Source organism: Podarcis bocagei (assembly GCF_964188305.1).
Source record: "Podarcis bocagei genome assembly, chromosome: Z".
Classification (NCBI taxonomy): Eukaryota; Metazoa; Chordata; class Lepidosauria; order Squamata; family Lacertidae; genus Podarcis; species Podarcis bocagei.
Window position 1 is genome coordinate 21,700,298 of NC_138140.1, and position 14,414 is coordinate 21,714,711.

At 44.0% G+C, this 14,414-nt stretch overlaps 1 protein-coding gene across 2 annotated transcripts in view; it reads left to right on the forward strand.

Annotated features, from left to right (window-relative positions):
* Nucleotides 1-14,175, forward strand: part of AR (androgen receptor) — a 246,983-nt gene extending 232,808 nt beyond the window's left edge. For both annotated transcript variants that reach the window (XM_081178717.1, XM_081178718.1), the window contains exons 6-8: nucleotides 2,416-2,546; nucleotides 3,583-3,740; nucleotides 6,400-14,175. In XM_081178717.1, coding sequence (XP_081034843.1) covers nucleotides 2,416-2,546; nucleotides 3,583-3,740; nucleotides 6,400-6,555 — 445 coding nt within the window. In that variant the 3' untranslated portion in view covers nucleotides 6,556-14,175. The remainder of the gene's footprint in view (nucleotides 1-2,415; nucleotides 2,547-3,582; nucleotides 3,741-6,399) is intronic.
* The last annotated feature ends 239 nt before the right edge of the window (nucleotides 14,176-14,414 follow it).

Sequence of the window (14,414 nt, forward strand, 5' to 3'; positions counted from 1 at the left end):
ACATAATTACAAACATAGCAAAAGTAGTCTTAAACGATAAAAAGCATCAAAAAGAATACAAATCGAAACAATTCCTACATAAATAATAACATCTGAAATAAAGATAAAATAAAAACAAACCCCTCCCCCAACAAAAAAACCTAAAACAATACCCCAGCCCAGTAGACTTCTCAGCATAGGGTTGCCCTCTATCTGAAGGAGCAAGTGTGCAGTTTGGGGGTACAGCTGCATACATCTCTGTCACTAGAGGTTCAGGTGTTCTTTGTGACTAGGAGGGCCTTTTGCCAGTTTTCTCTGGTTTACACAGTACAGCTGAAGTCCATGCGTTTGTAACCTTGAAGCTGGACTATTGCAATGTGCTCCAAGTGGGACTGCCCATGGGTCTGGTTCGGAAGCTCCAGCTGGGGCAGAATGCTGCAGCCAGATTGCTGACAGGAGCTTCAGGCTGAGAGCAAGTTACACCATTTTTAAAACAGCTGCACTGGCTGCCCGTCTTCTACCAAGCCAGGTTCAAGGTCCTTGTATTGATTTAACACCCCCCTGAACAACCTAGGGAACCTCAGGGACCACCTGAACTGTTATAATATCACAACTCAATCACAGAGATCATTGCAGGAGCACCATTGGTCATTTCCCAAGTTGGCAAGGCTCATTTGGCAATGACAAGAAACTGAGCCTTTAGTGTCATCAGCCCAGTATTGTGGTATACTCTGCTGTTAGAGATTAAACAGAGGCCTTATGATTTCAACTTTTAAATGCCTGCTGAACATTTTTCTATTCCACCAGGCCTAAACAGGCAATTAAGAGCATATCTCACACAATGGATTATTTATGCTTGTTTTAATTTCTTTTTGGTTTTAATTTACTTTTAACTTTTTATTATTTTACTGTATGGTTTTATGCTTTTAGATTGTTGTAAACCACAGTTATATATATTTTATGATAATAAATAATTGAAACAGTGTGGGAGGAATTGGAGACCCCACTCTTCTGATCATTCCATCAGCACAAGCGTTCCTGTTAAAAGCAAGAAACTACAAGAAGGAAGCAGCTGGAGGAAATGACTCATGATTTCAGTTGTCTCTGTGCTAATGCACAGAATATAGGAAACAAGCAAGATATATATATATACTATATATATCAGAGTACATATTCATTTTTACATATATTTATTTTTTGAATAAATGTGCTATTCATGTCACTGTTTTGAATCTTTGTGTTATTACCTACTTTTGAGGGTTGTGCAAACCACTGTTCTGAGTAAATGCTTTTCATTGGGTAGGGTAAAGTAAGGTAGGGTAGGGGGCCCCGGAGGTGCATTCACACAACCAGGCAGTGCCCCCACCCCAAGATGTTTAGGAACTGCTGATCTCAAATCCTTGTGTCTGACTACAAGTGTGTATCAATAACTTTTGGGCCCTCCATCCTTTGACTTCCTACTCAAATTATGCAGAAAATACACATACAGCTCATTTAGCAATTAAACCAGCAGGGATAAACTGAACAAGGAAAGCCCCTTGCTGCCATCAGCACCACAGTGGGATCTGTAGTTTAAATATTAATTTCTTGATGCAGAATGATAGCAGAACAGCATTAACCAACCCTTGCCCATTCCCTTCCTTGATATCAGCTAGTGTTTGCAACAACAACCAGAAGGCAGACCCAGACAGGGCTTTGCAGGTCTTCTTGGGTCATTGAGAAGGATCAAAAGTTTGTGCTGATGGAAGTAATCAAGAAATGTGCCCTGTTCTGATGGCTTGCACACCAAATAATTGCATTGCATTCTTTAATGATTGCAAATTCTTGGGAGTGATGTTTTCCCCAAGGCATCAAGAAGGTCATGAGCTCCTTAGAATAACTTCCCTCTATCCTCCTGTTTAGCAATGTTCTCGTTCCTTGATTCCAGGACAGGTTGCTCTTAAGACTGCAGCAGAGATAGATTTCCAGCCAGTGTGGTGGAGGCTGGGGGTGCAATCTTTATTTTAAGAACATAAGAAGAGCCTGCTAGATAGGCCAGTGGCCCATCTAATCTAGCATCCTATTCTTACAGTTGACACTATATGCCCATTGTAGGAAACTACCAAGCAGGATTTGAGCACAGGCGTTGTTTCCCCTTCTGTGGTTCCCAGCATCTAGGATTCAAAAGCAGTCCAGCCTCTAACTGTGGAGGCAGAGCACAGCCTTTATGAATTTCTGTAATCCTCTTTTAAAGCCATACAAGTTGGTGGCCATCACTGCCTCATGAGGGAACAAGTTACACAGTCTAACTATGTGCTCTGTGAAGAAGTCCTTTCTTTTTATCCTTCCTGAATCTTCCAACAAGCAAGAAAGATCCATTTGCCTAATTGATCACTGATTCTCTTTTCAGTTTCCTGCTGGCATTTGCTAATTATCTCCTCCTCCTCCTCCTCCCAGGTACCGGATGCACAAATCCAGAATGTACAGTCAGTGCGTCAGGATGCGGCATCTCTCCCAAGAGTTTGGATGGCTTCAAATCACTCCCCAAGAATTCCTCTGCATGAAAGCTCTGCTCCTCTTCAGTATTAGTAAGACACATTTTTTTTCATGGGGGCCTTTTTATTTGCTTCTCCCTTTCTTTCAAAAAAGAATAAAAGAATTGTAGAGTTGCAAGGGACCTCCCAAGGGTCATCTAGCCCTATCCCTGATAGATGGCCAGAGATACATAGCAGAAGACTGCTATACTGCACACACAGAGTATTTTAATCAACTATTATTTTATTAATTGTTACTTATTTATTGCATTTATTTCCCACCTTCTTCTCCAGAGAGTTCATGGTGGTGCACATGACTGTCCACCTCCTCATTTAATCCCCATAACAATCCTGTGGGGTAGGTTAAACTGAGAGGCAGTGACCAGCCCAAGGTCACCTAGTAAACTTCACTACTGAGTAGGGATTTGAACCCTGGTCTCTTCCTAGTCCTAGTCCAACACTCCAACCACCACACCACACTGATTCTCAATAATTTAAGGTGGTGTGATTAAACCTCCTTCATCATTTTATTCTGACAACCACTCTGTCTGACAAAATCCTTTCTCTTACTACTGCAACCACTATTATTACCACCAGCATCATTATGCACCAAAATTCCATTCCATCTTGCATGTGATTAACTTATGCAATTTCAAGCATGTGTGGTTTTGAAAGCCAGATGGTTGGAATCCCGCAAATTAAATGCATACAAGGTAGAGAGCTTTGAGAGCTTAAAAGCTCCTTTTGCACCTGGTTCTGTGATTTTAAGCTCTCAATACTTACTGAGCTCTGGGATGCTCTCACAAGATCTTGCCAGAACTCAGGCTTACCTGCAAGATTACATCAGAGCCTCCCAGAGCCTGGTAAGCAAGGTGGAGAACTTAAAAGCTCTCTGCCTTGCTGGGAGAGGGGCCAGGCGCACTTGGCACACAACTCCAAAAAGGTAAAGATACTCTCACGGGGTGGTTCCAAGCAGGTGGTTCAAGTGGGCACAGTTTTGCAAATAAGCGCTGTCTTGGAAAGTAACATGCACACAAGGCACAACCATACTGTACATTGACAATTGTTCCTCTCTTTCTACATGCACCAGTTCCAGTGGACGGGCTGAAGAACCAGAAGTTCTTTGATGAACTTCGGATGAACTACATCAAGGAACTTGATCGCATCATTGCTTGCAAGAGAAAGAACCCTACCTCCTGCTCCCGGCGTTTCTACCAGCTCACCAAGCTCCTAGACTCTGTGCAGCCTGTAAGTAAGAGGAGAAGGGAAGAGAAAGAGGGTTAGCCACACGCATGGCAAGATCTTTTGTTAATCTTTTGATCAAAACTCCACAGAATCTGCTGTTGAACTTGTGGGGTGGGGGAGTGCAGGGAGAGGAAAACAAAACACCAACAAACCTGTAAAAACAAGCACTGGAAGCAAATCTGCAGAAAGTCACTGTGACCTCACAGTCATTTCCTCCAAGAGAGAACTGTGCCATCAAAGAGAAAGATGTTTGTGGGAGGCTGACTTTAAAGCCCTAAATGGCCTCAGCCCAGTATACCTGAAGGATCGTCTCCACCTCCATCATTCAGTCCAGACACTGAGGTCCAGCTCCGAGGGTCTTCTAGCAGTTCCCTCACTGCAAAATGTAAAATTACAAGGAACCAGGCAGAGGTTCTTCTTGGCAGTGGCGCCCTCCTTGTGGAACACCCTCCCATCAGATGTGAGAGAGATAAAAAATTACACAACTTTTAGAAAACATCTGAAGGGAAGTTTTTAATGTCTGACATTTTATTATTTTTTATATCTTGCTGGATGCCACACAGAATGTGCAGGGTATAAACAACATTATTATTATTATTATTATTATTATTATTATTATTATTATTATTATTATTATTTTATTTCAGATCTAGTACACATGCAGGGAAACATTCCTTAACCCCCAGGCTGCCAATGTCAAAGTATTTGTTATTTTTATTATTTTATTATTTATTAAATTTGTATACCGCCTTATACCCACAGGTCTCAGTATGGTTCACAGGATAAAATCACAACATTAACAACACAAAATGCATAATCAAAATAAAAACAAGAACAATCCAGTAACACACCCCCAACACATTTTAAAAGGCATTGAATGCCAGTCAACCAAATGCCTGTTTTTGCCTGGTGCCTAAAAGTGTATAATGAAGGCATCAGGCAAACATCCCTGGGAGAGCATTCCACAAATGGGGAGCCACTGCAGAAAAGGCCCGGTCTCATGTTGCTACCCTCCAGACCTCTTGTGGAGGAGGCACACAAAGAAGGGCCTCAAAAGATTATCTCAGGGTCAGGGTAGGTTCATATGGAAAGAGGTGGCCCTTGAGGTATTGCGGTCCTGAGTTATTTAAGGCTTTATAGATCAAAAACTGAACTTTGAATTAGGCCTGGAAACTAATTGGTAGCCAGTGCAGTCAGACCAGGATCAATGTAATATGTTCAAAGTCTCTTGGCCCAGTGAGCAACCTGGCTGCTGAATTTTGCACTAGCCGAAGTTTCCAGAAGCAGCCCTACGTATAATGCATTGCAGTAATCTAACCTTGAGGTTACCAGAGCATAGACCACAGTAGTTAGGCTAACCTCATCCAGATAAGGGCGTAGCTGGGCCACCAGCCGAAGCTGATGGAAGGCATATAAAATACATGTTTGAAATAGCACACCAAAATATGCATCAAAGAAGAATAAATAAACGCATTAGGCCACATTGCGTAAGAATATTAGGAGAAGCGTGCATGAGAATTTGTGTACAATTATTTTGGCATAAGCTTAAAAAAAGGCAGACTGATGCAGAAGTGGGGCAGACTGAACTTAAGGTTGGGAAAGTGAGGAACAGAGAAAAATCAGAACTGACAGATGTGTCCCACTTAACAGCTCAGTGACAGAGCACCCGCTTTTTACTGCAGAGGGTCAGTCTCCAGCATCTCCCAGGTAGAGCTCCTGAGAGAAACTCCCTGCTTGAAATCCTGGTAAGCCACAGCTAGTCAGTGTAAAGAGACCAGATGGGCTGTCTCACCATAAGGCACCTTTCTGTGTGCATGCACACCAGAATGTAAGAGCCCTGTTGGATTAGGCCAGTGGCCCACCCAGCCCAGCATCCTGTTCTCACAGGAGCCAATAACAACAACAACAACAAAAACCTAGATTCCAGTCTGCCGTAGTCAAAGTTGCTCCCAGGGTGCCTCAGTACCACCTAGGAAGTACTACCTGGTGGTTATTCCTAAGAAAAGGAGAAGGTGCCTGCATGCCTTGTTTGTCTATGCAGAAATGGTACCAATGTATAATATTGTTACATGCCACTCCAATCTCCAAGTGGTGAGAGATTCCAGAGGTTGCAGGTGCTTGCCAAGGGTTCAGTTTCCTTGGAATGAAGTTCAGTGGAGACTGTGGTGTCTTTAGGATATATGTTTTCAGTTGCAAAAATATACAACCTGAGCACAGGCCGGAATGGCTCACAGCATTAACACTCCAAATGTTCTTGCTTCTCCATTAGTCACAGTCTTAGATCCAGCTCAAATCAATCATGTCTCCATCTTCCATCCTGCTTTCTGCCCAGCTCACACCAAACACCATCTCTTGTTCTAGGTGAGGGGGGTGGAGGAAAACATCCCCTCCCCCCAGGCCTGAAAGGACCCGTCCCTTAGTCACAGCTCTTGTAGCCCAGCTTATCCTTTTGGGATGCTGATCTTGGTGCTTAACTACTCAAGTCACAGCTATTGCCTAGACAAAAGGGTCTGGTTTGTTGAGCTTGTTCTCATACTTTTTACCTACCTCCGATACAGGAACCCAAGAACTGGAAGGGACTCAGGGCATCATGCATACTTCCTCCCTCGAAAACCCACATCACTATAAAGTGACATCACCTTCTCTCTTTCCTCTTTCCTAGATTGCCCGAGAGCTGCACCAGTTTACATTCGACCTCCTAGTCAAGTCCCACATGGTCAGTGTGGATTACCCAGAAATGATGGCAGAGATCATCTCGGTGCAAGTCCCCAAGATCCTCTCTGGGAAGGTGAAGCCCATCTACTTCCACACACAGTGATGGAGCGAGGGAGACACAGGAAGGGAGGAGCCCTTTGTGGCCAAGGCCCTGGAAGCTGCCGACCTTGTCCAGCCTTCACTTGCCTGTTATTTTTGCACTGCAGTGCCTTGGAATACTGTATACGCTACAAAGATATACAGTAATAATGAAAACAGAACTAACCTGCTGGGATTCTTTTCAATTTCAGTGACTCCCCACCTGGGGGAATTCCCTTTTCAAGTGGGAGCTTTTTTCGGCCTGCTTTGAAACAGCCCAGCATATGTGTGTGCGTGCAAACCCTGCACCTTCTCTACTTCTCTTTCCTGTTCTTATATATATTTTTAATCTGGTGTTGTGGCATGGTGCCAGGCGGCACTTGTTTACATTCTTGGGCTTCTGCATTTCCCACAATGGCTTCTGTGGCCCTGTACCACGATGGGAAGTCTGGCAAAACACACACACACATTGTGTTTTGGGTGTTCCCTTCATTGCTGTTTTATTCTCTCTTTTTAAACAAAACCAGAATCCAAGATGACAAGCAGGTTGCTCAAATCAAATCCTGGGAGTGGGAAGAACTTCATTTTTGGGGAGTGGGTGATTTTATTTTTATTTTTTAACAGTTTTTTGATCAACTCTTCACTTTTCTGTGCAGTGTGCTTTCCCCCCATTATGTTGTGAGTCTCACTCTTAAGATGCAGGAGGATTTCAATAGCATATATGAGGACAGGAAGGGAGAACTGGACTCAAAATCATATGGAGGAGAGAATGTAGTGGAATCATACAACTGCAAAAAAAAAAAAAAAGTGTGTGTGCCGTCACAGCTGCAGGCATCACATGGACTTAGATTCCCCAGGGCCACATTTCTGCATGTGAACTAGTCTCAGTCCTCATCACGTTCCTATACTACGTGGCTACAAGCCACTGCCTCAGATTCGGCTGCTGTTCAGTGTGCCTCTCCAATTAACTCTGAGGCCCTTACAGCAGCGTTTACCTGACACAAAGTGCCCAAATCCATACAGTGCTGTTCTTGTGCTCATGAAAAATGACACAAAGCATTAAGAGGAGCTGGAGGGTAGTGCTGAACCCTCCTGGTGCCCTGAAGGTTACGGAGGGCTGTTTTACAGTGCAATCCTTTTTTCTTACTTCCTTTTCTTTCTGTGGACCATGAGCCAAAACTTTAAAAAAGTCACCCAATGAATGTGAGCACATTCCAGTTTTGAGCATTTTTTGTTTTTGTTTCTCCATCACGAAGGACACTCTCCTCAAAAAAGGCAGCTCTGCAGTGCTCAGAGGGCCTCCATCCAGCTGCTTTTGTCACCTACACCAACATCCCTCCTCCCAGCTCTGCTTCCCAAAAGTCAGAGGCACCTAAAGACCCTCTTGGAAGACTTTTCCTTGGAGAGCGTGGTGGGCGAGGGCCTCAGAAGCCAAGCCAAGTGAAACAAGGACTCTGATGCCCCTTGGGGTTCCTGAGAAACTGCACATAACTATGGTCCTAACCCACTCCACTGGGGAAGAACTTGTGTTTTCATTATCTTTTTTAATAACATTGTGGTACATTGTAAAGAGAACATGTATTGGGATGGGGATGCACTTTTCATTTTTGTGATTTCTGTAGTTGAGACTGCCATTCATCTAAAGGAGTAACGGGGAGTCAAACAAACCTTAGAAACTTTCCTTGGTTGTGGGAAGAAGGGCCCTCAGTCTCAATAAGCTATCCTAGAGCAGTCCCTGGCCAGAGAATCTCACAGGATGACACAAATAGATTCTGAGCTGTTGTCTTCTGATTTTTTCAGAAAGAATTATATGTGTGTGGGGGGGGTATTGTTCCAGGTCATGTCCTAGAATGGCTGAACTGAGTATGTGTTAAAAGCTCATTGGTTCTCCTAAGAATGCCACTCACAATTATCCTGTTTCTCAACCATCGGTTTTATCTCCCAACCCTATTCTGTTCATCCCTGGCATCACAAGAAAATAATCACAAATTGTTTGACTCCTTTGATTTTTGGATGTGGATTGTGATTCTCTAGCTCACGATCTTTATTTAGGTAGTGATAACTTGCTTGTCTTTAATTCTAAAAATGGCTTAAGGCTCTGCTCCTACTGCCATGAGCAGTTTCACCTGCATCCCTTGTTCAACAATGGCCTGGCAAATTGTGACTTTGAAGGATCTTGCATACCTTTCAGAAGCAACGGCTGTAAAGTTGCACTTTGCAGTGATGCATTTTTGAAATGACTGTTAGCCATTATCCCACTCCTCCTACCTCCCTCAAAAAAAAAGCAGCAGCCATGGGAATACTCTGGGCAATGGTCATTTTAATAATGTGGCTCTGCAAAGCTTGATTTGGTTTGATTATTTTCAGTGATGTCACCTGCAGTTTTATTGAAATATGTTTAGAAGATGGGCTTTTCTTTTACTGTGCAGACTGTTGAGAAACTTTGCTGCTTTTGGAGGGGAGGGCAGGAAGCACCTCAGAAATCTTACTCTGTTTGCACCTTGAGGGGTTTTCATATTGTAGGGGTTTGAGGATGCTGCAAAAGGTGCTTCAAGAGATGACAGAACATTGAGAAGTGACAATGCAGCACCTTAATTTGGCCATGGTTACTTGATGCAGAAACAACAACACCCCCCCATGACGTTCAACAGTGCTGGTTAAAAAATCATTCTGCTCTTTCCATCAAACTGTTTTTCTTACAAATGCAGCATGTGGATGTGGACCTCTTTGTGGTCCTTAGAAACAAAAAAGTGGGAAATGGACAGGTGATGGACAAAGCACTGGAAATAGACATCAGACGAGCCTGGCTGCTGGATCAGGCTCACCTAGTCCAGTCTCCTGTTCTCAGAGTAGCCAAATGCCCTTAAGGATCTAGCAGTACAGATAGACTCTGTGCCTGGAGAGTCCACAAGAGCATCAGAAGAGCCTCTTGGTTCAGTCCAATATGGACCCATCTAGCCCAGTATCCTGGCCCCACAGTGGCCACCCAGATGCCCCACTGGGCCCCACACATTGTGCCTAGTAGTGAAACCTCTGAGAAAGTTTTAGGAAGGATACATGTGTCATCATGAAGTTCCATTTGCTGACTCACGTTCTTTCAAGTTGACTCAGTTTCACTTGTGGTTTGCCTGCAATAGAGTTAGCCGTGGGGAACTTGCATGGTTTGGACGCATGCGCACAAACAGCACAAACTGTGCAAACTCACAGTTTGCACAGGGGTTGCATTCTGGAGATGGCGCATATATAAGAATGTATGCTCAAGCTGCTCCTGTGAGAGGAAGATTACCTTCTGGAGCTGATATGCTGAACAGGTCTTACCCCCTTAACAAGGCAGAGAGCTTTTAAGCTCTCTGCTTTGCTCACCAGGCTTTGGAAGGCTCTTGCAAATCTTGCAAGATGTCTAGAGAGAAAGCATCCCAGTCTCCATGCAAGAACTTCCCAGAACCCAGTAAGCTAGGCAGAGAGCTTAAAACCTCTTTCTCTGCTGGGAAAATCCTGCACAGAAAGAGTTTTTGAGCTGTCTTCCTTTCATGCGTTTAATTTGCACAATTTCAGCTAGCCAGCTTAGGTTGAAATCACACAAATTAAACATGTAAGTTGTGGTGGTACCATATATCTCATTTTAAGCCTTTTCCCCTTCTGTGGGTTCAAATTTCTTGGAAAGGTCAGCTGGGCATCCAGTCATGCAGAGCAAGACTGCATGCCAGAGAACTGCTTCATGTTCTTCAAAAGTGGCCAAGAGTTCCCCAACATCTTAAGAGACTCAAACCAAGTTGTGGGAAGTGGCAATGAATATATCTCACATGTATATAGTCAACAACTTCACGCACCCGGTGTGGTAGCCTCTAACCTACAGAAGTGGGCACAGTGAACTTTTCAGCCCCCTCTGATTCTTTGCATTTTGTTGCTATAACTAGATTTGTACAAGACTCGCTATGCAGAAGGATGCTTTGGGTGGCACTGAAGACTGCAGGGCAACCTCTGCCCTAGAGCCCCTGAGGGATCTTTGGATCCTGACTATGTTTTGAAGAGATATTGATTCAAAATACCTGTAATGAATACAATGTAAAAAGTGGGGGGGGGGGTAGAAATGGTGGTAGTGATGGGAAATTGAGCATTTACTTGCTCTGGTTTATTTACAACCGACTACAGTTTTTTAAAAGGGGGGGGGGGAGCTTGAGAAATACCAAAAGCATTGACAATGTCTTAGCCTTCAATCCTTACTTTTATTATGCAGTTTTTGCGTTGTTGTTATTATTATTATTCTGTGATTTTTAAAAAAAACATTATGCTTGCATATGTTCTATTTTGTGAAAGTTGCCCTAGTTTAGTCTTTAAACTCACTGTGGCACAGACCAATCCACACAGACGCCTCCTCCTCACCTTCTGATAAAATCATAGAGCTGTGGAGTCCAACCCCCTGCAGCACCCTGCACTTCCTGCCAGGCTTCACAGGATGTAGCCCCCCCTTTTTGGGGACCGCAGCAAAGCCAGGTACCCCCTGTCCCTATCTATTTGATTGCCCCAATCCGTAAGTGTAGCAGGTAGTAAAAAGTATAGTTTCTTATATCCTTCAGCTTCTGCGAAAGCAGAGTAAGGCCCTTCCTTGGAGGCACTTGGAAGTTGCAGCTCGGATGTTCTTTCATAGAGACATGTCTCAAGCTCTCTTCCACTGGAAGCAAAGAAAGATCTTGAGTATTTTGACTCTAGTTGGGGAAACAACTTTGAGGACAATATCTCTCCATCATGGAGCTGGTTGGGTTTTTGTTTTCTTTTTTTGGGGGGGGGTGATTCTGTGTATTTTAAGAATTATGTTTTCTGCACTTAAAAAATACCATGCCTTCTTTTTTTTTTTTTTTTCTTTTTTGAGGTGGGTGGAGAACATCCTGCACCCTGAACTGAGTTACTACAGGAGATTGAAGCACCTTATAGAGTCTAAGCTATTTTTGTTCATCATTGCAACCTTTTTTTCCTATCTTTTTTTTACCCATAGAATGCTTATTTAAAATGCGGGAAAGAATAGGGTCCTGTTTTCATAAATCACATACTTGTATGCATGCTGGGGAGGGGGGATGTGTATTGTGATAAGTCTTTATGCAATGTTGTCCACCAGCATTGGAACAAATGCACTCACTCTTGCCTGCCTTAATTGGGGGGTGGGGGGTGAACGGAGAGTTAATTTCACCCCTCTTTTTGCCCTTTGAAATTTACTAATGTGTGCACTGGCAACACTGGACCCAGTTGCCAATTTTGTTACAACCCACAATTGTAGAATACTGTCTGCCTGGCCACTGTGAGAAGAGGGTGCTGAATGAGATTGGCCCTTGGCCTGACCTAGCAGTTCTCCTCTGGTGCTGTTATGGAACCTCTAGGTCCAGAGGCAGTCTGTCTAGATTCCTAGGTTTTTATAAGCATTTGGCTGCTAGATGGGCTTCATCTATCAGTGAGGCACTTCTTTTATGGAACATCTCCAAAACCCAACTCGTATCTCAGAAGGCAAGGATACTGCAGCCAAATGTCCCTAAGAATCTAGGAATCAAGATAGACTGCCAGCTAAATTTGTGTGGGAGAACAAAACAAAGGTGCCCTGGATGGATTGGGAGTAGGCAGGGAGATGTCTGTGGCCTCCTTAGGAAGATGCAATGCTTGGGCTGTGATCGTGCTTCATCTATAGGGTTGAGTGGGCATGATACAACCAGGTTTACAGGGCCAGGGAGTAGGTAAGGAGCCCTTCTAAGATGCCCCATTGCTCATGCGTGTGAGGAGGACCCTGTCCAGTCCAAGCCTCCCCTTGCTTTTTAGGGGGCAGAAGGTGCTGTTTCTTCTCCCCTCCTTCTCTTTGCAGACGTCACATTCCCCTTCAGAGAGACCCAGGCCAGCCGGCATTTCCTCTGTGTCAGTGGTTCCCAATTAGCTAAGTACTGTGCACTCCATTTCTCAAAAGCCAAGCCATGGACTCCCTACTTTTGAAAATTTTGATATCTCTGTGGTAGTTTTTGTTATGTGAATGTGCCACAGACCCCCTGGGTGGGTTACGCAGACACCCTGGGGTCTGCAGACCATCAGTTGTGAACCACTGCTGCAGGGTGTTGCTATGCCCACTACAAACATCTCCACTGGGCCTTCTGAGATAGCAGGCTGGACTTCAGAGACATTCTGTAAAAGATTGTGGCACTTTTGAACAGCAAGGAGAGATAATTTCTATCCATTTGCCTGTTTATGTGTTTATGTATAATTTGATACGCTGGGGAAATTGGAGGAAGTGTTGGGCTGCTAGTCCATAAGAACTTTGTATGATTTTGTGGGGGGTGCGGGGAGTTATTTGCAAAAGGAGATAAATAGAATTGTAGTCTGTTTATGCAGCTAAATAAGCTTGTGAATCTACAGGAACATCAGAACCAGCAGAGCAGCTGAAATGTATAACCGCGTAATAAACAGACACAAAGGGTGTGTGTGGTGTGTGGGTATTTGATCTCAGCTTCAAGGGATGCTAGGTGGGTCTGTTGCAAATAATGACAGGAATAAGAGCCACCACCTGGGGAAGAGTTGTGGCTTAGTGGGTAGAGCACCTGTTTTGCCTGCAGAATGCCCCTGGTTCAATCCCTAATGGCACCTTCAGGTAGGGCTAGGAGAGACCCTCTAGATCAGAGCTTTCCAAACTGTGTCACGACACGTTAGTGTGTTGGCTGCAGTGTGTAGGTGTGTCGCACGAACGCTCCCCCACACTCCTCCAAGAGCTGGAAAAGGGTTAGTTTAACCTCCGGTTTGGTAGTAAAACTGAATTACTGTGCCATGAAATGATTCATGTCTAAAAAGTGTGTCACCAACAAGAAAAGTTTGGAAAGCTGTGTCCTAGATGAAACCCTGGAGAGCTACTGCCCAGTCAGTGTAGACAATACTGAGCTAGATGGACCCAATGGTCTAACTCAGTGACAAGGCAGCTTCCTATGTTCCTCTTTTGCTCTGTCTCCTGGGGGCCTCAGAGCATATGCCAGCCCCGCTGTGAGTCCTTCAGCAAGGCTTGCCATGAAGCTGAGTGTCCAACTTGGCTTCCTTCGGCCACTTGCCTTTAACTAACATTGCAAAAAAGAGAAACCTGAAGCTAGCAACAAGTGAAGCTTCTCATACTGGGAGAATTTGGTAGCCCCTGTTCTAGAGCCATCATTGGACACTCACAGCAGCACTGCACAGAATTATGCACATTTAAGGCAACCCTGGGTGCTACCCACCAGGGACACTGGAAATGAGCTGGGTGTGCACTAGGACCGTCCTCTGGTGAATGGCACCTTTCGAAACAAAAAGCAAAAACACATTTGATCCCTCTGCAAAGGCATTGATGCTCAGGAGCCAGAGACCACCCCACCTCACAGGATGTCTTAAAATTGCATCTATCTCTGCTCATGAATCAGGAAGAGGCAGGGGACTTCTGGTGCACAGGCAGGGCAGTCCAGCAGAGTATACTGATAAAAGACAAAAAATTAAACCTCTTGTTTCTGTCTTCTTGGTTTCAAGAAAGGGTAAATCAACCACACCATACCAAACCAGGGCAAGTTTCATGCTGTTGTTCAGATCTCCCTTTTTTGTAATCTTGGATTCTCTTGTTGCTCAAAATACAATTAAAAAAGGCAAAATTTTGGTTGTTGGAGTATATTGTTGTTCATTTGTGTGTGTCTCCCCTCCCCCCGAAAAATGACTTCTACAAATTATTTTGCTGTGTTGCAACAAAACCAAATGATCCATTTTCCAAAAGGCAATAAGGCAATTAATTAGTGCATATCAGCTTTTATAGATTTTCCTGCAGAATCCTGAGAGTAAAGAAGAGAACTTCATTCAAGCTAATAGCAGTACAGTCTCCGCAGGTGCCTAAAGAAAGCAAGAAGTTTA